The following is a 27,001-nucleotide window of genomic DNA, read 5'->3' as shown; positions in this document are numbered from 1 at the left end:
TCTAAAGATGTCCCCATTCCGACAGTACCCCGACCGCCTTTTTGCTTTCCTCTTATTATGACTTCCCAGGATACTCACTTCTTCACAACGCTCTAGGTCGTGAAGGAGCAACTCCACCGTCGCTGCCAGAGAAGCCGCTGGGGGCTGGGGAGAGGGAGGCGTGGAGAGGAATGTAGAGACCGAGGGGGTGAGGTTTCCCAGGAACACATTTCGAGGCTGCACGCGCTTGATGATGGCCGCTAGTCCCTCTCAGTCCGAGCCGCTGGCTTCGCAGGAACTCAATGGCGACTTCAAGAAGCCAGGCCTGCCCTTGCCCCCGGCGGTGCGGGGCAAAGCCCCGGCCACCAATCCTTCAAACCCTGAGGAGGTAAAGAAGGAAAGGCCCACGGCACTGCCGGACTCCGATTCCGCGGAGCCTGAAGTCCCGCCAGCCCTGCTGGACGGCGGGGAGACTAGGGGTCCAGCGGAGGAGCAGCCGCGGTCCCCCACAGCGGCTCCTTCTCCTGGCGGCCCGGCCCGGGCTCCCCCTTACCGAGAGCCTCCGTGGGGCGGCCCCGCCACGGACCCCTACAGCCTAGAGACACTGAAGGGCGGCACCATCCTTGGCACCCGGAGTTTGAAAGGGATGAGTTGCTGTCTTTTCGGGAGGCTCGCTAGCTGCGACGTGTGCCTGGAGCATCCTTCGGTGTCTCGCTACCACGCTGTGCTGCAGCACAGGGTGTCCGATCCCGAGGCAGAATGCGACGGCCATGGGCCTGGCTTCTACCTCTACGATTTGGGAAGCACCCACGGCACTTTTCTTAACAAAACCCGCATCCCACCCCGCACCTATTGTCGGGTCCACGTCGGGCATGTTCTTCGCTTTGGAGGCAGCACCCGGCTCTTTGTTTTTCAGGTAAGTAGAAAAACCTAGAATTGCAGTCTCTGGAGTGCACCTGGCTGCGTTCCTGAGCTCGTTAAGTTTTCACTAAGGAAGGAGATTGTCTCAGTCAGCGATTACAAAAGTGGAGGAATCTGGCCCCTCTTCTCCAGACCTCTGTACACATTGCCATATTTCTGAAAGTGACTTCAACAGTCAACTGTAAAAGAATTCTTTTGCTTGATCCATCAGGGACCAGAGGAAGACCGAGAGGCAGAATCTGAGTTGACAGTAACGCAATTGAAGGAATTGCGCAAGCAGCAACAAATGATGTTGGAGAAGAAGATGCTGGGAGAAGACTCAGATGAAGAAGAGGAAACGGATACAGCTGAAAGAAAGAGAAATGCTAGTAGTCAAGATGATGAAATGGGCTGCACCTGGGGAATGGGTAAGGAATCAAAATTGCTGCCAGAGGTTAATATTTTAAATTCATTTCTACTAGTACCCTTAAATGTTTTTTGGGTTTTTTTTGTTTGGGTTTTTTTGTTTTTCTTTTTATCATACAGCTTTCATGACTTTGAGATAGGACAAATACAGTTTGCACATTAGGTTACCAAAACTCAGATTTATTAACTTTTCTGATGCCAAAAAATTGAATTATGGGCACTATTGATTTCTTTTAATGTGCTTTACAGTGCACTCCTTTGTTCAAAAGTTCCTCAGCATATAGTTTATTATTTTTAACCATTAAAATTTATTTAATTAACTACTGATTATTGCTAAAGGGGGTGAAACTACATTCAATCAAATAAAACGGAATGTTATTCAATATAGGAGTTCTTTTGAATTTTTCATACTTTGTGTAAATACCCTGAAATGTGAAAATATCTAATCAGAGGAATAAATTGAATTTTCCATAACACCAGACATTTTGGAGGATGGGTATTCAGGAGCTAGGATTTTGAAAAGCTAGAAGATGGCCTTACTATGTTGTTGGGAAGACAGATAAATCTTATGAAATTAGTTGTGGTAAGTGCCAAAGAAAAGCTAGAAACCATTAGTATGCTAGGGTAAGGGTTCAGAGAAGGGGGCAGTCACTGAGGACCTAGACCTGCACTATCCAGTATGGTAGTCATCAGCCACACTGGGAACTTACAGTGTGGCTAGTCCAAATTGACATGTGCTGTAAATGTAAAATACACACTGGGTTTCAAAGACTTAGTGTGAAAAAAGAATGTAAAATATTCATAATATTTTTATGTAGATTCCTTGATAATAATTTCACCTGTTTCTCTTTTTTTGATGTGGCTACTAGAAAATGTAAATCGCATATATGGCTTTCATTATATTTCTGTTGGGCAGCACTGACAGATCGTTGGGACAGTTTATAAGTTTATAAACAGAAGGGTTTTGAGCTGGGACTTGAAGGAAAGGAAAAGAAGCCCTTAAGAAGCTGAGCATTGGGGTGGTATTTGGGGCAGGGATTGATGATTTTAAGGGAGTACTAAGTAGAGCAGTCTGTTGGTGGATATGATAAGTATTGGGAAATTATATTGAAGACAAAGTACTAGACCTGGGTGTGAGAGAGTGAGAATGCTGGGCTGAGGAACTTCTTTTTTTTTTTTTTTTTTTTTTACATAGAGAATGCGGTAGGTAATTTTGCTTTTAAAATATCAATACATATAGTGATGGAGAACAAAAATAAGATGCCATGAAAACAAGTTTTAACTTGTCACACAATTTAGAAAACCTGAAGATGTTCATACAGATGGTCTTGTGGTTGTCCTCCTCCCCCCCCACCCCCACCTTTCTTTTCATCACTGATAACTGTATCTTTATCCAGCCTGAAGGGATAGTGGGTGTCATTCAGATAGTCTCTTATGTCTGATTGTCTTTTCTTTCTTTCCCGTATCCTGTAGGAGAAGATGCTGTAGAGGATGAGGCTGAAGAGAACCCTATTGTCTTAGAGTTTCAGCAGGAAAGAGAGGCCTTTTATATAAAGGATCCAAAAAAGGCTCTCCAAGGTTTTTTTGACCGAGAAGGTATGTAAACAGATTCTGACACTGCCAGTATAATGTATCCACAACAGGGTGGTTTTCCAGATCTTCAGGTACTTGGCAATGCTGTAATTTATCTGCTCTCCTCCTTGTTCATTTCTTGCCTGTGTGGTCAGTTGCTTCAGGTTTATTTTGAAAATAGTTAAGAATTTTGTTATTTTTTCACATCTTGGAAAGAAGGAAGTACTTTTGCCTGACTTCATCCGATTCTTGTCAAAAGATCCAGGACTGGGGTGGTGGGGGGATTGACCCAACTTCTTGTCAATTTTTTGTTTCTTATTCACCTGATCTTTTGTAATTCTTAACATGGATTTTCACTTTGTATGATTTAAAGAATGTTTCTGCAGAGAATAGTTTCAGTAGAAATGCTTTGAGAGAACATCTATGTGTATGTGTGCGCATGTGTATGAGTGTAAATATATATATGAACTGCTTGCATTCTGCACTTAATATTTATGCTTCTAAAAACTAGGCAACCATGATAAATTAACACTAAGTCTACAACTTATAAGTGTGAAAGCTCCTATATAGGGGACAAACCTGTGTATGGAGAGTTGTTTTGATTTGAGTTTGGGCTTTTCTCTGCCTCAAGCTCATTCTCATTTTATTATCAGATAATAATTCCTAGGAATAGGAAGTGAAATGCTTTGAAATTTAGTATTCAATGTGGTATGAGAACTTTATATTCTTACATAACCTTTGCTGTCTTTTCCCTTTGTATCAACTAGTAACTTTCAGATGCTATTAAAATTGTTTTGTCTTTCTTCCTCCCACAGGAGAAGAATTAGAATATGAATTTGATGAACAGGGTCATAGCACTTGGCTTTGCAGGGTGAGGTATGTTCTTTTCTCATTAACATCCATTTCTGGAAAGTGGTCAATTTCAGGTTTAATTTATGGTTACAGACAACAACCCAAAGAGCAACTTTAATCTTAATTTTAGCCTATTCCTGAATTTGGACCTTGATAGTTTAGTAACACGTTGGGGTTAGGGTGGGATGAGTAAAAGGTGGAAGGAAAAGATTTGAAGTCCAACCTTGGCAAGATAGAACAAAATGAACTGAGAGATTAAAAAGCCATCTCAAAAAATATGACTATTATCATAAAATATTAATTTTTTTCATGAGAATTGGAGCTTAGTGCTCTGCTATAATTCCCCCCAAACCAATGCAGATTACCTGTGGATGATTCAACTGGAAAACAGCTAGTGGCTGAGGCTATTCACTCAGGAAAGAAAAAAGAGGCAATGATCCAGTGCTCACTGGAAGCTTGTCGAATCCTTGACACTTTGGGATTGCTGCGGCAGGAGGCAGGTGAGTACGTGGGAACACTTTTCTTTAAAAAAAAAAAAAACAGAAAAAAGAAGGAAAGAAGGAAGGGAAATTTAACACATAAGGTTACAAAACCTCTTTTTAGGGGGAAAATGTAAATCGTACAGAATTCTATGAAGTGAAAAGAAAAAATTCCCTATCTCCATACCCAAAGGTAACCATTGTTTACTTATATTCTCCCAGACATTTTCTATAGATGTGTGTTCAGAAGTAGATCCTTTAACAAAAAAAAACCACGTAGACACAAATGCATTTATGTTACTTATAATATTCTTTTTTTTTTTTTTTTTTTTTTTTTGCTTATAATATTCTTTTGTGACATTTTAACATAAGAGTGTATCATGGACATTACCCATGTCATTGCATTAAATTTACCTTATTTTTTAAAAATCTGTCTGGGTATATAATTATTTTTTATTTATTCTAAAATTAATTTTATTGCAAAGTAACTTACATATAATTTAAAACTACCGAAGGCTTATAACTAAATATACCTGTTCTTTGCCCTGCCCCTCCCCAGTCTTCATCCCTAGAAGGCTTTTTTTTTTTTTTTTTTAAATTTTATTTATTTATTTATTTATGGCTGTGTTGGGTCTTCGTTTCTGTGCGAGGACTTTCTCTGGTTGCGGCAAGTGGGGGCCACTCTTCATCGCAGTGCGTGGGCCTCTCACTATCGCGGCCTCTCTTGTTGCGGAGCACAGGCTCCAGACGCGCAGGCTCAGCAATTGTGGCTCATGGGCCTAGTCGCTCCACGGCATGTGGGATCTTCCCAGACCAGGGCTCGAACCCGTGTCCCCTGCATTGGCAGGCAGATTCTCAACCACTGTGCCACCAGGGAAGTCCCCTAGAAGGTTTTTAACTCTTTCAGTTATTTCTTCTGGCATTTAAAAATATCCATATTTCTAATCCAGTATCTTATAATAACTTGTAATGGAATATAACCTGCAAAAAAACAAAACAAAACAAAAATGGAATCACTGTGCTGTACACCTGAAACTAATGCAGTATTATAAATCACTGTACTTCAATAAAAAAAGAATAAATGTTAAAAAAAATTCATATTTTTAAAAAACATGAATATGCTATTATATTTTGAGTCATTTAAACATTATCTATTGATTTAAATTAGTATTTGATATTTACTTGGTTACATTTATGCAAATATTAGTCACAACTGAGCAGGGGTTTTTTTTTTTTTTCCTAAAGTTAATAATTGTGTATGTGTTTCATGTGTTTGATTTTTTTGGTACCTCTTACTCATTCTTCCCACACCGTTCAGTAGCCTTTCAGTATGTTTTTCGATATGGTCAATCACATTAAGTAATTTATCAGTTCTGACTCTTTTGGAGACATTTCTCCTGAAGAGGACTCTTCTCATTCTTTTAAGGTTGACCACTCTCTAGGCCTGCTGCAGAACAGTCATTTGGGACTTCATTTGCTGTCTTCCTTGAGATTTCCTTTCTCATTCTCCAGGGATGGATTTTCTGTTTTGTGATTCTCAGATTCTCATATTTCTTGGTTTATTCCCTTGTTTTAGTGGAGCACATCTTTCTGTAGTTTTGGCAGGATAGAAAGCTGGTGCAACGATAAGGGGCACGGATATAATCTTCAATGGAGTTCACATCTTCCATTTTTCTTGGTCTACTGTTGTTTTGGTGGACATCCTCTAGTGGATTACTAAGAGAGGATATATAGCAAGTCAACTTTATTAAACCCTCCACTCTGAAAATATAATTGTTCTAGCTTTACTTTTGGTTAATAGTTTGGCTGGGAATAGAATTCTAAATTGGAAGTAATTTTCCTTCACAACTTTGAGGGCATTGCTCTTACCTGACATCCAGTGTTGCTATCAAAGTCCTAAACTATTCATGTTCCTGGTCTCTAGTATGTCATCTTTTTTTCCCCCTCTCACTAGAAGTTTGTAAGTTTCCCTTTGTTCTCAAGGCTCTGAAACTTAACTGTGATGTACCTTTCTGTGGGTATATTTTCATCCATTTCCCTTGGGTACTTGTTGGGTCCATTTGATCTGGAAATCAGTTTAGGAACATTTCTGGAATTGTGCCATTCCATCATTTTATCCCTCTGTTTTCTCTGTTCTCTGGAATTTTGTTATTTTAGATATTGAACCTCTTGGACCAATCATCTAAGTTTCTTATCTTTTTTTCCCTTCTCTTTTCTATTTGTGTTTTTTGTTCTTTCTGGGATATTTCAGCAACTTTATCTTTCTGTCTTAATTTTGCTATCAAGATTTTAATTTCCAAAGCTCACTTTTGTTCTTTGAATATTCATTTTTAAAACATAATATCCTGTTGTTGTTCATGGATTATTAATGTCTCATCTCTCTGCTAATCTGTTTTCTCCAGGTTGTTTTTTCTTTTTGTTTATTTGGTATCTATCGTGCATGGCAGAGGTTTTTCTCAGATGTCATGTATTTCTTGGCTGTAGTTACTTATATAGGGACAAAAAATGTGGTTGGCAGCTTGGAATATATAGGTGGGGCTTGTTAAGTTTGAGGAACACTATACAATGATGTGGGTGGGCCTTTTGCTGGGGAACTCTCCATGTAAGTATCCTTAGATTTTCCTTCTTCTGCTGGCAAGATTCCCCAGAGAGTACTCTTCCAGTCTCCCACATGAAGGGAGAGGACTGGCTGCCAGCGTTCCTAGAGCTGCGTGGTGGAGATGGCTGAGCGTGTTCTCAGCATTCAGCTCTTTTCAGGAGAGTACTGTTTTTTGAATGTAGTACGCATGCCCTCAATTGTACTAGTCAACCCATAGTTCAAAGACTTTCTGTCTTAAACTCTGTGTTTTTCCTGGGGGTGGGAAGGAGGTGAGTAGCCAGGGAGAAGGAGGATCTGTTTCTCAATCAGCTTTTACTCAGTCCTCTTTATTTTAGCACTACTATCCAGCCCCAGTTCCAGATCCTTTTGAGGATTCTGTAGTATAATCAGTTTGGTTCTCAGCTTTCCCCACTGTTGGTTTAGGATCCATTTTTTATTTTTTATTTCTGCTAAGTTAATTTCCACTTATCTGTCTGCTTTTTAATTTCCAAAAATTTGGTGTTACTGTCCCCACGACTGTTCTCCCTGTCTTTGTAGATTAGTGTCTTTAAAAAAAGATCTCTTTGCTGCAGTTTTAGTGGGGTATGGGGAGAGAACAAAATTAGATATGTGTGTTCAGTGTACCATCTTAACCTGGAAATTATCAGGTTTATATTAATAAGGACTGTTTTGGTTGCAAATAATAGAAACCTAATTCAAACTAGCTTAGGGGGAAAGGTTATTGGCTGCAAAAGCTGGGAAGAGTACCTCACAGGACTGAAGGAAGAACTGCATGAACCAGGACCTCAAGTTCTGGAAGCAGAACTTAGTGCTACAAAACCGGAACTCAGTATCACCAGGACACATACAACTTATATATGTGTATCTGTGAGTGAGTCTGTCTCATGAAGGCATGGTTTTATTTTGCAGACAGATTCTTACCCCACGTGGAAAAGATGGATGCTTACAGCCCTGGATTTATATCTTCTCTCTTTAATAACCTCATTGGAAAGAGAGCCTCTTTTCCCCTGTATCTAAGTGTAACTATAAGGGAAAGATTCTTATTGATCTGGCTCTGGTCACATGACTACCCGTAATCCAGATGGAATGGGAGAGGAATTTTCTAGAGGAAAGGGGGTACTTTTACCAGAACAAGGGGAGTAAGATGACATAGGGTAGACAAAAAAGTAATAGCTACCATAGTCCCCTGGTTTTCATGGTTTTCATGGTTACAATGTTTCATTGATATGTATAGGATAAATTCCTTTAAGTAGAATCCTGGATTAATTGCGTCTTTAATGTTGACAGCTGTTGTAAGATTGACCATCAGAAAGATGGTGTCAATATGCATTCCAGCCAGCTGTTTGAGAGTTCATTTCCCCATATCCTTACCAAATTAGGCATTATTAATCTTTTTATGTTTTTTCTAGTCTAATAGGTGAGTGGTATCTCATTATTTTAGTTTGTGTTTTTTAATTATTAAAAAAAAGTTTAACATCTTTTCAAATGTTTGCTGGGTGTTTGTATTTCATTTTTTGTGAACTATTTTTATTACTTTTAAAATTTTCTTTTGGATTATTGGCCCTTTCCTCATTTATCTTTTTCCTTTTTTGCTAATTGATTTTTGAGAGCTTTTGCTCATTAAATAAATTAACTCTTTGTTTTAACTTTTTTTTTATTGTGGTAAAATATACATAACATAAAATTTAGCATTCTAAGCATTTAAAAAAATTTTTTTTTTAATTTATTTTTTGGCCGCACCACGCGGCGTGTAGGGTCTGAGTTCCCTAACCAGGGAGCGAACCTGTGCCCCCTGCAGTGGAAGCATGGAGTCTTAACCACTGGACCACCAGGGAAGTTCCTAACCATTTTTAAGTATATAGTTCAGTGGCATTAAATATGTTCATGTTGTGCAACCATCACTACCGTCCATCTCAGAACTTTTTTGTCATCGCATTCTGAAGCCTTGTACCCATTAAACAGTAACTTCCTATTCTTCCTCCCCCCAGCCCCTGGTAACCAGTGTTCTACTTTCTGTGTCTCTGAATTTGACTATTTTAGGTACCTCATGTAAGTGGAATCATGCAATATGTGTCCTTTGGTGTCTGGCTCGTTTCACTTGTAATAATGTCTTCAAGGTTTAGCCCTTTGTTTTTATATGTAGTTTGGCAGCTTGTTGAATCCTCTCTTTTAATAACTGATGGTGATATTTTAAGCTGCTTGTCTACTTGCCTTATTTCTTTTTCTTTTTTTTAAACTGATTCATTATCATTTATTTTATCTACCTCTAGTATCTCGGAAAAGGAAAGCCAAGAACTGGGAAGATGAAGACTTTTATGATAGTGATGATGACACGTTTCTTGATCGGACTGGCCTGGTTGAAAAGAAGCGTCTGAACCGAATGAAGAAGGCTGGGAAGATTGATGAGAAGCCAGAGACCTTCGAATCATTGGCAAGTTTTATTTATAGAAGTAGCTGTGGTAGTTTAATTTTTTTAATAAAATAATGTATTATTTAAATTTGTTTTATAATTATAATTTTTAAAGCAATAGCATTGAAATCTAGTACTGAAGTATAATTTTTGTGATCTGTAAATTTGATGGTAACAAACAACTAGTCTTATCGAAGTTGGAAAAAAGTTTGGCTTGTTGCTAGAGACTATACCTATCTCTAGGTGGGTAGTGATCCATTAATGAGCATTCTTTGGATATGATCTTACCCCCAGAAAAAGAAAGGATAAAGTTCCAAATTGGGACATTCTGAGGTGAAATTGACTCTAGGCTTTTGGCAGCCAAGAATTGTGAAAGGAATTTTGATGAGTGTAGTTTGGTAATACAGGCACACCTCAGAGGTACTGCAGGTTCAATTCCAGACCACTGCAATAAAATGAAAATTGTAATAAAGTGAGTCACACGAACTTTTTGGTTTCCCAGTGCATATAAAAGGTATGCTGTAGTCTATTAAGTGTGCAATAGCACTATCTCTAAAAAGACAATGTATATTTTAAATATACTTTATTGCTAAAAAATGTTAACCATCATTCTGTCAATGCAGGGTTGTCACAAATCTCCAATTTGTAAAAATGCAATATCTGCAAGGTGCAAGTAAAGTAAAGCTCCATAAAATGAGCTATGCCTGTAGTCTTAAACAGTGTATCCTTCATGAAATGATCATAAGATGACCTGTATTTTCACTATATTAAGTAGTATTCAGAGCTTAAAACATTATCTAACATCTATCCTTTTGATTCATCAATGAAAACAAATGCCTTGAGTTCTTTCTTTTTTTAAAATATTTATTTATTTATTTATTGGCTACGTTGGGTCTTAGTTGCGGCACGTGGGCTCTCTAGTTGTGGCACGCGGGCTCAGTTGCCCCGAGGCATGTGGGATCTTAGTTCCCCTACCAGGGGTCGAACTGGTGTCCCCTGCATTGCAAGATCGCTTCTTAACCATTGGACCACCAGGGAAGTCCCTTGAGTTCTTTCTTTTGAGTAAAATAAAGTCTGTGTTCTGTACATTCCTTCTGTTTAATTCTTGATTCTTTAATTCAGATATTCATTCAATTAGATTTAAATAAACAAATGAAAAATGTTAACCCCATGAGGAGCAGATTTAAATGGACTTCTGAATTAATCCTCTTAAAACTTGTCACAATAATTAAAATAAGAGGAGGAAGAAAAGGAAAGCTACCACATTTTGAAAGAAGAAAAACATTTGCTAACCCTGTTAATTTGGGTGTTACAGGTTGCAAAGTTAAATGATGCTGAAAAGGAACTCTCTGAAATTTCTGAGAGACTGAAAGCCTCCGGCAAAGGTAAGGTAATGACTCATTAAACAAATATTTATTGAGCACCTACTGTATGTAGTGCACTTTGCTAGTACTAAGGCTACATTGGTTACTAAGATTTACAGGATATGGAGCCTTTCTAAGGAGCAGCATAGCATTTTAGAACTAGAAAGAACATTATAAATTATTTGGTTCAACCTCTTTATTTAATAGATGAGGGGAATGAAGCCCATTGAGGCAAAATGACTTTCTAAGATCTCCCAGGTATAACCAGTTTCCTTAATTCCTAGTATCAGTAATGTCCTCTGTCCAGCTTTAAGTTAGTGACTTTTCTATGGAAACTTGGGCTGAATTTTAAAATATTTGGTGCCATCTTTCTAAACATGTATTATCCCTTTCTTGGACAGCTCTATCAGAGTCACCATCTCAGGACTCTTTAGATGCGTTCATGTCAGAAATGAAATCAGGGAATGCATTAGATGGTGTGTCCCGGAAGAAACTTCACCTGAGAACTTTTGAACTGAGAAAAGAACAGCAGAGACTTAAAGGGTTGATAAAAATTGTAAAGCCAGCAGAGATTCCAGAACTAAAAAAGTAAGTCTTAGTTATACTTGGAATTTTAAATAAGCTTGTTCACAAAGATAACATTTTGAATTATATCTTTATTTTTTTAGGTAATCAGTATGGACTAGAAATAGACTATAAGAAACTCTTTAAAGCACAGAAGGCAGTGGTTTCATGGAGTAACTAAAAACCCAGTTTATTTGTGAAATTTAGACCACTACTGGATTTTTAAGGAAAACTATATTGATTCCTGTTTCATTGAAGGGCTCTAAATTTTTACTTAATACTTTTAGTGCAGAGTAAACTTCTTTAAAGAGTAACATGCACAAAAGGTTAATTTCCCTAATATATAAAGACCTATTCACCAGAGACAAATGGGCAAAGGATGTCAACTGAAAGGCCACTGAAAAAGAAATACAAATAACTCTTAACTATATAAACTCAACCTCACGCATAATAAGAGAAATACAAATACTACAATGTAATAACATTTTTATCTATGATTTTAAAACCACAGATGAAAAGATATGAGTACAGATGGTCATTTTAATGCCTATATCTGTCATTCTTAAGAACCAGTTGCTAACTCTTCAATATATTTAAATACTTTTTTAAAGTGGAATCTCTTCCTTAAAAAGGGGAAAAAGCATAATCCCCTGAAGTTGATCTTATTGTTAACTTTGATTTTGGGGAAATTATTGGAAGAGATTAACCCAAATCCATTTGCAGACATCCAGAAGATACTTGAGTAATTTGTAAACAAGATTTTAAGAATAATTTTTCCCAGACGTGGCTAGTATTTATGAGTGAGTGAGTGTGTTTGTGTGTGTGTGTGAGAGAGAGAGAGAGAGAGAGAGAGAGAGAGAGAGAGAGAGATCCAGTCTTTCAACTTGACAATATTTTTAAATTGTCTTCTATGTGGTGTCGACAAATTTTGAAAATGTTGAGTAGGTGGTTGTAGAAGTAAGCAACCCTCAATAAACACGATCCAGATGGGCATCTCAAAAAGTGGTACTACCTAGGTGCGTTCACTCACTTATGAAGGTAGTTAAATATAGAAGGTTTCTTGTTTTCTTTAGGTCCGTGCTGTTCAGTACAGCACCCAATAGTCACATGTGATATTAAAATTAAACAAAATTAAAAGTTCAGTTCTTCAGTCACGTTAGCCACATTTCAAGTGCTCAATAGCCACATGTGACTAGTGGCTACTGTATTGGACAGTGCAGACAGAGAACATTTCCATCATTCCAGAAAGTTCTGTTGGACAGTGCTGCTTTAGGTTGTCAGTAAGCGTCTACTCAGCCCCTCACCCCCGTGTACAAAACCTGTAGCTTGATGCTGGGGGCATTGCAAAGATGAGTATCTATCAATTGAGAGGCACCTCTGTTTACAAAAATGTAATGGCCAACCGTTTCTGGAGCTCTTGATCATCTGCACAGAAGATGTATCCCCAAATTACTAGCAGGTTTGTTCAAAGATTTGTATGTAGTTTGGATATTTAATACAGTGATTCATAGATCAGTCTACGGAAGTCTATTTGCCGCAAATGATGTTTGAGTTACCTTACTGACAGTGAGGAGGTAGATTAGCACTAGAGTTAGACTTCCTGGGTTTCATTCTCAGCTCTGTCAATTAGTCTTTGGGAATTTTAAGGCAAGTTATATAACTTTGATCTTCACTTTCCTCATCTGTAAATTAGAATAATGATGTTGCAAAGATTAACTGAATAGCACTTAATAAAGTGCTGGCATATGTATTATCATTGTCGTAATTTTTACTATCATTGATATACTTAGCAACTATTTGTGACATCGTTTTTGTGGAGAAAAGGTAAAAACTCAGGAGCCATAGCCCAGGTTAGACAAATTAACAGTGAGTTTTAATTCCAGCTCTGTAATCCTTTAATTTGCTAAGTCAGCCCTGAGAGGTGTTCTGAGCTAGAAGACACACATCAGCTTCCTCCAGAGCCTCCCCTCCTGCTGTCTGTGTGTCTGTCTTGTTCCTCCTCCCTTTCTTACTTTGGATACTGGCCTTCAGATGCTGTGTATCTTCTCCCTCCTCTTCTCACTTGAGGGTTGAACTTCTAAACTTCCTACCTAAGTCCACCCCTGCTCCACCCACAAGCAACTCTTGATTGTGATCCCATCTTCTACTTTTTCTTCTCCTTTGGGAGGCTTTGCATGTCCTCCAGGCCAGCCAAGCTATTTAATGGAGCTGAAAAATATCTGTGTTGCTCTTGCCTTTGCCTTTCCATGCTTCCTGACGCTTATGGGGAAGGGATGTGAGGGATGTTTGACAGAGCGTCTTTAAGGCCAGGCAGGCAGGATTTCCTCTGATGGCCTCAGCAAGGCAGTGGGTCTGTCTCTGGTACAGAAGGGGGGTGAGGCTAGGCTCAAGAGCACCACCGAGGGGGTAAGACTTAGGTAAAAGAAGGCAGGAGTGGAAATGCGGCTTCAGGGTTGAGCAGCGTAGTCAGTTTCTTGTATGGGCCCCTGTGAGCCAGGAGGGCCAGTGCTGTCCTTATATTCTAGAAGGCAGGGTTGTCCTGTAGTCAATGTGAAGAAAGCATAGGGCTTTCTCCCCTCTGTCTCCTCATGCTATCTTGTCATTGTCACCTCTGCCTACTCTCTGAGTGTCTTGTCAACTCAACTGCCATCCTTTTTGTTTTTCTTTTTGTTCTTTTTTCCCCTGTTCTTTTCTAATTTCTACAGTCTCTTCTCTTTGCTCTTCCTCAGCTTTACCCTCATGTGCTTAGCTTTTATAACTATATTCAGCCACTGAGAACATTGACAAGCTCGCCAGTTGTGGGGTCTCTCATTAAGTCTTTGTTGTTACTCACTACACAGGATATCCTGCCTCCCGCACCCTTTACACATACGTTTTTGTTTGTTAAACTTCTGTGCTCAGAGCTGTTGTGTGTGGTTATGATAAGTGTGGCCTCCAGGTAAGTAAGTCAAGCACTGAGTCCTCTTCAGAGGTTGATGGCAAATAGGGCTTTACACCATGGATCCACCTCCTGCCATTTAGTGGGGATGGGGCATGCCTGTGTAGTCTCCTTTGCCATTGACTTGTGTACTGTAGGCATCATTTTATGAATGTGAAGTCATGTAGCATGTTGTAAATTGCTAGACTAAGGTAGTATCCTTATCTTGCCCTTAATACCTCTGTGTCTGTGACAATCAGCAGTGTTGTCCATTCAAACTTTGCTGGCCTGAATACCTCTTTCTTATTCGTGTATGCATAAATGTTCACTGTGGAAAGTTTTGTGGTGCCAAAAGTTTGTTTACCATGGTATTTTTAGATAAAACCTTGGCCTCACTGGAATAGATAATTATTCTTTCTTCCTAGAACTGAAAGTCAGGCTACAGATGGAGAAAACAAAGCTAAAAAGCTTACACTGCCTCTCTTTGGTGCCATGAAAGGAGGAAGCAAATTCAAATTAAAAACTGGAACAATAGGGGTAAGTTGTGGGTCAAGGTGTTAAACTTTTAGCTCTTGAGTTATCCCGAGCTAATGTATCTCTTTTCTTTTCAAAACTCAGATGCCTCATCCACAGTCATGTAAAAAGTGGCTGTGGGCTTGGTATGATCACATCTTTCCCAGGACGTCGTTCTTGGATTTTTCTCTTCAGCCTAGGCTTATCAAGAATTGATGAATCGATTCATGTGAATCAATTTGCATGTAACCGATTTGTGAATTAGAATACCGGTTTATTAATTTGTGATCAATGTTGCGTTTAAGAAAGGGTCTCCTGTGGTTTCTGGGTTTGTTTGGGGTTTTTTGCTTTTTTTCCTGGTGGTTAGATGTTGTAATATTCAGAGTCAACTAACACTTGGTAGTAACATAATCTCTACACCTGGTTCTGCCATACAGTTTTTCTTACTTTGTTTAATCCTTCCAACACCTTATGATGTGTGGGAATTATTACCGCCCACAGTTGAGGAGCAGGGTCAGAGAGGTTAAATTCAAGATCACACCATCATTAAGTAACTAGATGCAATCAAATCCAGGTCTTATATCTCTTGAGTTGTGATCTTTCTACTATCCTCTAATACTTCACTGATGTATGTTTTTGCTCTTTGTACATCCTTATTTATAGAGTCAGTTTTTAAAAGGTTTTCATCACCCCAAAGAGCATAACCTTATGTATTAACGTGCTAGGGCTGCCATAACAAAATACCACACACTGGGTGGCTTAAACAAAAGAAATCTATTCTCTCACAGTTCTGGAGGCTAGGAGTCCATGATTAACATGCCAGCAGGGTTAGTTTCCTCTGAGGGCTATTTCCTTGGCTTGCAGATGGCTGCCCTCTTGTTGCCTCTTAACATGGTCATCCCTCTGTGCACTTGCAACTCTGGCGGCTTTCCTTCTTCTTATAAGGACACCAGTCATATTGGATTAGGGCCCCACCCTAACAGCCTTATTTTAACTTAATCACCTCTTTAAAGACCTTATCTCCAAATAAGTAACATTCTGGGGTACTGGCGGTTAGGACTTCAACATGAATTTTGGGGGGACACAGTTCAGTCCATAACACCTTGAATTAGGGTAAACTGTCCTCTGGTGGCAGAGGTCTGAAGTCCCAGCCATGTGTCCTGAGTGAGTACCATGTGGTTTACCTGTGATGGAGGCTTTTCTGTGAGGTGGGGAGAGGGTGTTTTAGTTAGAAGAAAAACTCTTTACTGAAAAGCTCTCCTTAGGATTACTGAGCTAAATCCTATATTTAAAAAATGATATACCTAACATATACTTTGGTACTTTCTTCCTATTCTTTATGCTGTGATCAACTTTTTCTAATAATTACTTTTATTGAAAGGTCTTGATTAGAATATTTGACCTTATTCAAGAAATTTCTTTTTCTTCAGGATCTGTTTTACTGATTTACATATCTTGTTTCCTTGAAATTGTGTTAAATCTAAAATGAAAAAGCTGCACAAATGATTTATTTTTTAGAAATGTGTATCTGATTTACTCCCTAGGAGATTTTGTAATGAATTAAGATTTGTAATGAATTTAACATCATGAGGGGTAACAGGACAGAATTCCTACAGCTGGTACTCAGTAAATCGTACCTGGAATAAATGTTTTTGTTCCCTACAAGCTGTTTCAAGTGTTTCATACTTAATGTTCTTTTGACCCTAGAAATTAACAAGCATACTTGTTAAGGATTCGTAGATGGATAATATTTCATGTGAAAGTCCTCCTTCCAACAAACTTCGGCAGGGTTGATCGCCTAGAGAAGTTAGACATTCTGCTCATTTAGCTTAACCCCCTTGAAAAGATGTGTCTCTGTCATATTGTAGAACTGCTTGTTCATGGGTTTTTTTCCCTCATAGAAGTTACCCCCCAAGCGTCCAGAACTCCCTCCAACTCTAATGAGAATGAAGGATGAGCCTGAAGTAGAAGAGGAGGAGGAGGAGGAGGAGGAGGAAGAGCAAGAGGAGAAAGAAAAGGAGGAGCATGAAAAGAAGAAAATGGAGGCAGGAAGCAGTAGGCTGCAGCAGGAGATAGAGCCAGAAGGAGCAGTGCAGGAAACAGGTCCTCCCACAGATTTCACATATTCTAAAGAAACAAAAAATCATGGTAATGTCTTCTTTCTCCTTCCTGTGCTATTCAGTGGGCATATGCATTCATCGTGGATAGGTTTGAAAAAGCAAAGCCAGTTCTTGCCTGTGCATTTTGGCTTTGTGACACTTTGTGATGTGTGATACAGCTGACTCTGTGGAAACATACTTTCCTGGTCTTTCTCTGATTGCCAGTCATTATTTATCCTCATTGTAAAATAAGGGCAAGTATTTCCAGTGTATTCCAGAATTATGGAAAGTTGAAAGCTGTGGAATCTGAAACCAGAGCAGCTGTGGGACAGTCCTGAGCTGCTGCCACTCTGTGATTGGAGGGCAGTGGAACAGGGCAGATGATGGGGCCTGATTAGGTGGTCTCGGGGTAAGCCTCCCCTTATTCATTTTTCCCCCATCCCCGAAACAGAGGCTAAACATAATTGTACCCACTGGATGTACTTCTCAGGAAGCATCATGCCTTATTCATCTTTTTGCCCGTGGTACCTAGCAGAGAACCTGACATGTCATATTCACCCACCTCAGCAAAGGGCTGATGAAAAATATAAAAGAGGGAATTGATTAGTTTTTAAATATGTTTTCTTCTGATTATAAAAGGCATATATGTTCATTTTAGAAACTTTGGATCATACATAAAAGTCCAAAGAAGAAAAGGGGAATCTCCCACGCCCAGAGATTACTGTTTATCTTTTTAGTATCCTCTTAACCCTTGTCAGGTGCAGCGGTTATTTTCCTGCAGGTTGGCCAAACTGCTTAGCAAGATTAAGACTGCACAGAAAATAGGGAGCATGAGGAAAAGCAAAAAACACTGGCATTAAATGTGTGTGGGAATGTGTGCATATGGACTTCCAAAACAAACCAGGCAAGTCCATGTAAAAACACCAGGCCTGGTATGTAGACCTTCTCCTGAGTCCCCTTCAGCTGTTTTAGACACAGAAAAGTTATTGTTTCCTCAACTGTGAGAAGTAAATCTTTTGTTTTTGCATTTTCCTTTGTTATTGGCACAATGCTTGGCCTTTTCAAAAAAGGTACTACACATACTTTTTTCAGAGTCTAATCTTTGATCCACCCATTGTAAGGGTGTTACATAAACAGGTCAGTGGGGAGGCGAGCAGTAAGTATTGTGTTTTTTTGTTTAAGGGACCGAAGTAAATATGTGTGTCTAAAAATAGCAGATTTAAAAATTTGGTTTATAAGATACATTAATTAGTAAATCTCCAGCTGATTAGGGATTACTCCAGGCATTCATTTATTTATTAATTAATTTATTTATAAAATAACATTGGGATTGTATTGTACATGCTATTTTATAACCTATTTTTTTCTATGTCTTAAAATAGTCTTTTAAAATGTGGTTTTAATAAGGGGCAAAGTGGTCCATCACATGAATGTGCCATAATTTACTTAACTCCACATTATTATACATGTAAGTTATTTGTTTTTGCTATTATAAACATACTTGTATATAATAAATCTTGGTGCTCATCTCTGATTATTTTCTTCGAATATGTTCCTTGAAGTAGAATTTCTAGGCCGAGGAATATGTACATTTTTAAGGGTTTGGTAAGTATTGCTAAAAAGTTTTACCTCAGAGTTGGCCAGTTTTTGAAGTGGAAAATTGGTGGTTCTCTGTTAGACCTCTGGAGACACATTTATTGAAAACCTTATTAAGGTTAGTTGAAGCTAATGATAGTAAAACTGGATGATTATGTAGGTACTTAGCTTTTCTTGCTTTTGATTTGTTTTCTTGGTTCCCCACCACGAATTAAGTAATACAATATGCTTTGGTTCTGCATTTTATAGAAAACATGTCTCAACTCGGCCAAGTGGAACAGAATAAAGGTTACCAAGAGATGAGTGAGACAGCTGCATCGTGTGAGGAACCCTCAGGCAAGTAGCGCAGCAACTCCACTGCTGCTCCACACACAGGCAGCCAGCTGGTGTCAGAGAGGAGGGGGTGGCAGCTGACCCGAGGGGCGCAGACACTGGGTAGATGCTGCCGCCAGGGCTGTGGACAGAGTTGGAATATATGAGAGGTTCATGTTTGGTGCCATCCTGTTTGCCTTTCTTTTCCTCCTCTGTCGCCTGGGTTTCCCCCCCGACCCCCAAAGCACCTAATGCCTTCATGTTTCCCTCTGGCCATGCAAAGCTCTCTACAATTTTACATCTCCCAGAGTTGACTATGTGCCTGTCATGGGCGTGATTCAAACATTATTAAAATAAATTGGTTGAAAGGTTGGGCTATTAAAAGGACTGTTTTTTTCTGGTTTTCTACTGCTTTTAACTGTAATGATTAATTGAAAAATAGTAAAGTCAGCCCCATTTTCCTTTACCTTTTCGAAAGGTGTGATTAAATTTAAGCTTAGGATTTGAAAACTAAGGTTATTAACGAAAGGACAGTTCTCTCTACATAGTCTTTACAGTAGTAGAAGGAATTTTTGAGAATTAGATTGTGATGTTTTCTTCAATAATTATAATGCTCTTTAGGGCGGAATTTTTCTTTTCCATTTTATTTTTCTGAAATAGCTATTGCCTCTTTTTTTTTCTTTTTCATAAATTAGCATCAAAGAATGAATATGAGAAAAGCAGAGATGAATTGAAGAAAAAGAAAGCTCCTGGCCGAGGCAAAGTAAGTGCTTTAGTCATAATCTTCATTTTTCTGGAAGTAAAAATGAACCCCTTTGCCATGGGCCATATCCAGAAGAGTGAATCCAGGGATTATCTTAGCAGAATTCCCAGCTGCCTTCTACTCACTCTTCTAGAAATCTGGGCTCTTTTATTTTTATTTTTGAATTATTATTTTTTGGATTCTCTATTCTTGTCTCTATCTACTCTGTTCTTTATAATTGCTCACATACCTCTTTTATTAATTTGTGAATCTTTCTTCATATCCTAATATGCCATACAAAGACATTTGAATAATATATTATTTTCCTCCTTTTATTACACAAAAGGTAGAATGTAATATACTGCATGCTACACTTTGATTTTTTTTTTAACCTGTGGTGGAAATCATTGTATATCAGTGCACTGAGAGCTTCCTACTGTGTGGGTGTACGCTATTGATGGACACTTGGGTTCTTTCTAGTCTTTTATTATAACAGTGCTATAATGAGTAACCTTATGTGAATATAATTTGTATGGATACTGTAAGTTCCCAGAAGTGGAATTGGTGTCGGGAGGTCCCTAAGACCACCCTTAGGCTAGGTAATTCACAAGAAGCCTCACAGGACTCAGCATGTGGTGGAACTTACAGTTGTGATTTATTACATCACAAGAATAGTAAGCAAAACCAGCAAAGGGAAAAGGAACATGGAGTGAAGTCCGGGGAACCAGGTACAAGTTTCCAAGGGTCCTTTTCCAGTGACGTCACATAGGATGTGCATAATTCCCCTCACAAAGAGTGACAACTTGTGAAACCAGGAAAGCTCATTAGAGACTTAGTACCCAGGATTTATATTGGGTACTGATCACATAGGTATCCCCTGCCTGGCATCTACCCAAATTCCATTGTCCTAGAAGGAAAGCAGGTGTTCAGCATAAACCACATTGTTTTTACGAACAGTTTTGGCCCAGTGGGCCACTCTTTGTCAGTTAGGGTAGTGGGAACCTTCTTGAAATCCAAGTTCCCAGATGGCCACCAACAAGCCTTTCAAACAGGCCTTTCAAAGGATAGCAGTCAGGCTTGCTTTGTTAACTTTTCTGCACCTGGATCAAAAGGCAATGTCAAATTTTCCTCTGTGGAGGTGATATCATTTAGAGTTCACACCTATCTTGACTGCCTCTTTTAGAAAAAACATCACTCTCACTGCCTGAAAATCAGCTTGTTGAGGCTCTGTGGAAAAAAATCAAGATTCAGAGAGAGAATGCTCCCCCATTTTTGGTTACTTATGTCAAGATCATTAGTGGAAGCTGTTCTCTCAATTTTTGTTTGCTCACAGGGATAGGGACAATAATTCTTAGAGTTAAAATTCTTTTGAATAAAATAACCTATCTGTTTTTGCAGCTTCCACTGACACTTTCCTCCAACTATCCAGAAGATGATCCAGATTACTGTGTGTGGGTCCCACCTGAAGGTAGATGGTTTTTACTTTTCTTTTCCTCTAATATTTATTTATTTAGGTTTCTGAATAGGTAATATATATTTAAGGTTCAGTATAAGAACATTACAAGCGTATGTAGTGGAAAAGTCTCCCTTCTGGGTAGATTAAAGGATCTAAAGAGACATATCAACCAAATATAATTTGTGTATTCTGTTTGGATCTTTATTCAAACAAACAATTATTAAAAAAAATTATAAGCCAGTCAGATAATTTTGAACACTAGCTAGATATGTGATGATACTAGGAAATTACTGTTAATTTTTTTAAAGTGTGAGTGATATTGAGTTATGTTTTTTAGAAAAAGTCCTTGTCTTCCAGGAATATGTACAAAAGTGTTCACAGATGGAATGATACCTGGGATTTCCCTTAAAATAGTCCAGTGGTGGAGGATGAGGGAAGATAGAGGAGGGGCAAGAGATAAAGCAGGGTTTGCCACATGTCGATCATGGTTAACACTGGGTGCTGGGTACATGGAGGTTCATTATATTTTTCTCTTCACTTTTGCATGTATTTTAAATTTTCTCTAAAGTGGGGAAAAAAAAAATCTTCTAGCTGTGCTTTAGCTACTCAGTTTTTTTCTAAAGACAACCAAATATCAGTTTCTTACGACTTCTTATATATATAATGTAAAATGCCTATGTAAGCAATAAAATACATAATATTTCATCACTTTTTTTACACAAATGGAAGCATATTCTATACTTTACTGTTTTGCACTTAATAATATATGGACATCCTTCCATAGCTACTTATAGATTTCTTTTTTTTTTTTTGTAATGGTAGCATAGTTCTTTTTAATAGTATGGATATACCTTTATTTATTTAACCAGTTTCCTCAGTGAGTATTTGCTGTGTTTCCTGTCTTTTGCCATTACAAACAAGTCTGCAGTAAGTAACCTCTAATATGTGTAATTTTGCAAGTGTCGAGGTGTACTTGTAGAAAAAAATTCTTAAACGTCAACATGCTGGATCAGAGGCTACAAACATTTTTAAGAGACTATAAATTGCATTCTATAGGGATTATGCTAGTTTATGTTCCTACTACACCCTTAAGGCAATATATGAGATGCTTGTTTTGCCATATGCTTATCACAGGTTGCTTTTTCTATGGATTGGGTTTCTAATATACTAATAATTAATAGAAATTTAGGTACTAAAATGCTTGCTTTTTGTCTGCTTTTTACTCTGATCTAGGCCAAAGTGGAGATGGCAGGACCCATCTTAATGATAAGTATGGCTATTGATTGCTTCCGAATCCTAAAGGAAGACCTTGTGGACCATGTGACATGGGATATTTAGGATAATATATCAAGTTGAATGTCCAGAGAAGGAGTTCAGATGATCATTTGTAAAATCTGGTGACTGGCCTTTTCTTCTGTGCTCTTGGCTTCCTAAATTTATCTACCCATCTGATTCTCTTGAATTTGGTATTTATGTTTAAAAGTGTTTGTGTATGTATGTAAAAAGGAACCGTATATTTTGAGAATTAGTAAAGTGAGAGACATGACTCTGTTAAAATAAGAAGGTGAAGATGTCTCATGTTTATTTAAGGCTACAGTGTCTGTCTTAAGCTTTAGGGACTATGCTTTTACTGAGCAATAGGGTGCTTCTGGCAGTTAGGCTTTAGGATTCACTGGTAATTGCCTCCTCAAATAAGTGTTGAAATATGAGGTCATGCCAGGGTGTAACCCTGAGTGTCTCTGTCATTCTTGGAACTAAAAATACATCTACACAGTGGGGGCTTCCTACTCCCTCTCACTATAATCCTCCTGCCAGGTTTGAGAACAGACCCTGACTTATGAGGACACAGTTCAGGACCACAGCACACCTCGTGCACTCAGGCACTGATGCTGATAAAAACTCAGCCCTTTGAATATCCTGGACTCTGACCAGTCAGGTTAGTCACTCCTCCTCTTGTGGAAAGGTGCAAATAAGGTCACAGAATGAAAAGCTGGATGTGTTCTGCCCACTGTAGGGTTTCTCATCTCTGTAGAGAGGGGAATAATAGTTCCTTCCTCTCTGGAAACATGAAGAAATGCAAGAATATGTCTTATTCCCACTCCGCCCCCCACTTCCCATCATCAGTGCCTCACTTGCACAGGAAAGGAAAGCCTAAGAGTGGAAGCAAGGTGGAACACCAGTGGATTATGCTGGAGGCACACATAGTGAGCAGGCAGGAGAACGGCTGTGGCCCAGCGAGAGGGAGTGGGTGAGGATGATGCTTTCCCAATGTGGATTATATGGGATGCGTGAGGTGGGCAGGAAGCAGTAACAAGAAGCTTCAGTTACCCTAACAGATGTCTCTTCTACTAAAAATAAGTCTGATTTCTCAAAAAACAATACCAATATTGGCATTATGAGAAACGATTATTTTGGACTTCATTTAGACCAACAGAGAAGAACTTGTTGATGATGTAAGAAGTGACAGGAATTCGGGGGCAGAGTGTCTGTGCCACCTTGGATCGAAACCACGGACTAAGGTCTGAGCCAGATCAGTGGTCTTCAAAGATGAAACTCCTGATTCAAACAGAATTGTATGTGGAACCCTAACACTTGAACAGGTAAAAAATATGCCTGCTCTGGTTGAATTGAGGTGGGGATGGATGGGGATTGGATGTACACACACATACCTGCATGCATACAATCCTCTCCTCCTAACTCTACCCTCACAGTGACCTTGAGGAACCCTAGGGACTCCACAGAGCATCGTCTGCTTTAGGAAGGCAGATATCTACGTGTTCTGGGAAGGGTAGGTACAGTCCTTTGTCTTGAGAGCATGAAAGCAAGTAGGACTCCATTGGCCAAAATAAAATATAAATGTGTAACTTGCACAATTAATATCAGCGGTCAGTGGACTTGTTTCAAAAGACCTGCACGTGAGTGTTAGCTTCTCTTTAGTAAATAGGAGACTTTGGGGACATGACTTTTCCCTGAGCCTGAATTCTGTCATGTGTGAAGCAGGGACAGTAATGCTTTTTGCTCTTTGGACCTCGGATTTGTTCTAGGATCAAATGAGACCATGTAGATGGATGTGCTTTACAGGGATTTGTAGATATTAGTAGTTGTTATTCATTACAAAAAGGAGACATATCCTGACATCTGGGCCGACTTACCTGTGAGAGGAGACTGGATTATATCAGTGATTCTCCACTGTAGCTGCATATTAGAATTACCTAGGGAAATTTTTGAAGTTTTTGATTCCAATACTTAGATCCCATGTCAGATCAATTTAATCAGAATCTCTGAGTTGATCCCTTTTAAAAGCACTCCAGGTGATTTTAATGTGCAGCCCATAATGGACAACCTCTAGAGCAGGGTCAGCAAACCATTTTTATTAATGGCCAGGTATTTGAGGCTTTGCAAGCCATATAATCTGTCGCAACTACTCAGCTCTGCCATTGGAGTGCAAATGGTATAGGCAGTATACAAGTGAATGAGCGTGACTGTGTTCCAATAAATATTTACTTATAAAAACAGGTGGCAGGGGCTTCCCTGGTGGCACAGTGGTTGAGAATCCGCCTGCCAATGCAGGGGACACGGGTTCGAGCCCTGGTCTGGGAGGATCCCACATGCCACGGAGCAACTGGGCCCATGAGCCACAACTACTGAGCCTGCGTGTCTGGAGCCTGTGCTCCGCAACAAGAGAGGCCGTGACAGTGAGAGGCCCACGCACAGCGATGAAGAGTGGCCCCCGCTTGCCACAACTAGAGAAAGCCCTCGCACAGAAACAAAGACCCAACACAGCCATAAATAAATAAATAAATAAATTTTAAAAACCAAACCAAACCAAACCAAACCAAACAAAACAAAAACAGGTGGCAGGACTTCCCTGGTGGTCCAGTGGCTAAGACTCCATGCTCCCAATGCAGGGGGCCCGGGTTCCATCCCTGGTCAGGGAACTAGATCCCACATGCCGCAACTAAAAGTCCCTCACGCCACAACTAAGACCCAGCACAGTCAAATAAGTAAATATTTTAAAAACAAAAACAGGTGGCAGGCCAGGTTTGGCCCACTGTCAGCTCTAGGCTAATTCATCTTTGGGGTCTCATCTGACTCAAGATGTTCATTACAGTGTCTTTAGGATATTTGAAAAGTTTCTATTCAGAAGGCTAATTAGCCCCTCCTGAACTGTATGGGTTGCAGTTTTTTGGTTACCAGGAATCAAAGTGATCTAGTCTCCTTTTCACAGAAACGAAAGCAAGGTTATTAGTCATTACAAAAAATATTGTTACAGCAAGAATGCAACAGGTTATCTATAAGCAGGGTGTCCCTGGTCTCTCCTGGCCTCCCCAGGAATTCGGTATCATATCTGCCTCTGTATTTAAAGAGCAACGGGAAGCCACTGGAATGTTAGTGATAGTGAAATGGTCAGATTTGGGTCTTTAAAAGAACACTTAAGCTACAGGTTGGAGGAAGGATGGAAGAGGGCAAGAGGATGCAGGAAGACCAGTCAGAAGTCTGCTGCAGAGATCCAGGTGAAAGATGATGGCAGCTTGAACTAAGTGGAGATCGAGATACAAAGATAGGGGTCCCTGCAATATCTTAACAAGTAGAATGGTTGAGACTGAGTGATGGATTGTCTGGGAGTGAAAGGGGAAGGAGGCTGGAGGGTAATTCCTAGATCACTGGCTTATACATCTGAATGGCGGATGGCGTCATTTGCTGAGATGAGGGGACACTGGAGGAGGACCAGGTGGAGGTGGAGGAGATCGTGAATTCCATTTGGACAAGTTGAACTTGATGTCCCTTTAAGACATCTAAGTAAAGGTGTCCAGAAAGCAGTTGAATATAGAGGTCTGGATCTCAAGAGAGGGCTAGAGAACAGTTTCAGTCTTCTACCAGATGAGCCTAAGATTCAGGTGATTTTGAAGACCAGGTGGCAGGCACGAATCTTGCAGGCAGACCCCAGTCTTGGACAACTGGTCTCCATATCTTTGGTATTGGGAACAGTTTTTCTTGGCTATGGGTACTCATTTATTTGGGGAAAAAGTAAAGTAAGTAAGTGGTACAGTGAACAACATTCTGGAAAGAAAGGTCAGGGGTGTGAGTGTAACTTTAAAACAAATCTCTTTGTCTGCTTTAGGACATTTCTAAGGATTTTGCATAGTGCCTGGTATATGCAATAAATGTTTGTTGAGTGCCTGCTATAAATATTTTCCCTGGAATTGTCCCAATCTAGCATAGGAAGTATGAAGTCCCATTATTTCCTTATAGCCCATTACAAGCCTTTACCCATTACTACTTCACTGTAACTGGATGGAGTTAACTCTTTGGGAAATAATGACACAATTCCTATCAAACTTTGAAGTAGCCACAGCCTGGGGATCTGTTGCTTTACCATTGAAATGCTGCCACCTCCCGGATAGGGTGTGACAAGTGACCAGCAGCTGTGGACGGCTTCCTGAGAGTGGGAGCCAGAGGGAAGGAAGCCTGCCAGCCCTGTGGCAATCAAAAGCAGGAACGCAAACCCCTGGCGCGGCTGAGTTCCCATACAAGGTTTGGTCCATCCCTGTTTGGACCAAACCAGGTTTGACAAACTGCTGGGAAATGACGTAAAGCTCTCCTTGACCTTTGTGGAGGGTGGGTCACGGCATCAAACTGGTATCATGTCTTCTTGTGACAGGCTGCTCTTTGATCATGAGATTCCTCATTTGATGTGGGCATTGAGAACCATTTTCAAGATTTCTTCTCAGCAATCTGAGAGGACTGTGCCCTGCTTTGGTTTTAGAGGTTTGGCACTACGACAGTCCAGGGTGGGACTCAGACCTCTATTCCACGGGAGACCAGAAGTCTTTCTCCCCCCAAGAGGACCTGGCACTGATGACAGGTTTGAGGGCTCAGCATGTGAGGGGACAGTGGTTCCCACTGAATGTAGCTCCACCTTCTTCATCCTCCAAATCGATCTTTTTTTTTTTTATTTCAAGTCTTCATAGAATTTATTTGTAACACATTTTAATGAAGTATCAATAAAATTGATGATATGACTTTGAACAGATTTCTATTTCATTTGGAAAGTGTGAGAAATATGTAGTGTGAACTTTTTATAGATTTAATAATAACTATCTGAACTTAGTCCACATTCTTGGTTCTGACCATACTAATTGCCAATTTCATATGGAATTTTAAGTGTAGCATTTAGAGTCTTCTTTTATCCTTAAAAGTAAAAGTCTGTTTATCTCCTA

At 39.4% G+C, this 27,001-nt stretch overlaps 1 protein-coding gene across 2 annotated transcripts; it reads left to right on the top strand.

Moving 5' to 3' along the window:
- Positions 1-186: 186 nt before the first annotated feature.
- On the top strand, positions 187-26,767 carry SLC4A1AP (solute carrier family 4 member 1 adaptor protein). 2 transcript variants are annotated; one of them, XR_009506631.1, is made up of 15 exons: positions 187-895; positions 1,112-1,307; positions 2,779-2,901; positions 3,693-3,753; positions 4,090-4,229; positions 9,078-9,238; positions 10,533-10,602; positions 10,983-11,169; positions 14,488-14,599; positions 16,477-16,723; positions 18,520-18,606; positions 19,278-19,345; positions 20,723-20,792; positions 22,014-22,177; positions 23,207-26,767. XR_009506631.1 is itself a non-coding variant. In XM_059943689.1 (14 exons), the coding sequence occupies exons 1-14, from the start codon at positions 230-232 to the stop codon at positions 22,061-22,063; spliced, it is 2,238 nt and encodes a 745-aa protein (XP_059799672.1). In that variant the 5' UTR covers positions 187-229; the 3' UTR covers positions 22,064-22,343. The 2 variants fall into 2 exon arrangements, 1 of the variants encoding a protein (XP_059799672.1); XM_059943689.1 differs by lacking the exon at positions 23,207-26,767 and having other exon boundaries at positions 22,014-22,343.
- The last annotated feature ends 234 nt before the right edge of the window (positions 26,768-27,001 follow it).

The sequence above is a fragment of the Balaenoptera ricei genome, chromosome 13 (assembly GCF_028023285.1).
Source record: "Balaenoptera ricei isolate mBalRic1 chromosome 13, mBalRic1.hap2, whole genome shotgun sequence".
Classification (NCBI taxonomy): domain Eukaryota; kingdom Metazoa; phylum Chordata; class Mammalia; order Artiodactyla; family Balaenopteridae; genus Balaenoptera; species Balaenoptera ricei.
The sequence above is the reverse complement of the archived record's forward strand: the minus strand, read 5'-3'. Positions and strand labels throughout refer to the sequence as shown.

Bases quoted from the DNA above. Each gene is read 5' to 3' on its own strand.
- SLC4A1AP (XM_059943689.1), top strand. From the start codon at position 230: ATGATGGCCGCTAGTCCCTCTCAGTCCGAGCCGCTGGCTTCGCAGGAA. The intron at 16,724-18,519 runs GTAATGTCTTCT...TGCATTTTATAG, and splicing joins TAAAGAAACAAAAAATCATG to AAAACATGTCTCAACTCGGC. The intron at 18,607-19,277 runs GCAAGTAGCGCA...TTCATAAATTAG, and splicing joins ATCGTGTGAGGAACCCTCAG to CATCAAAGAATGAATATGAG.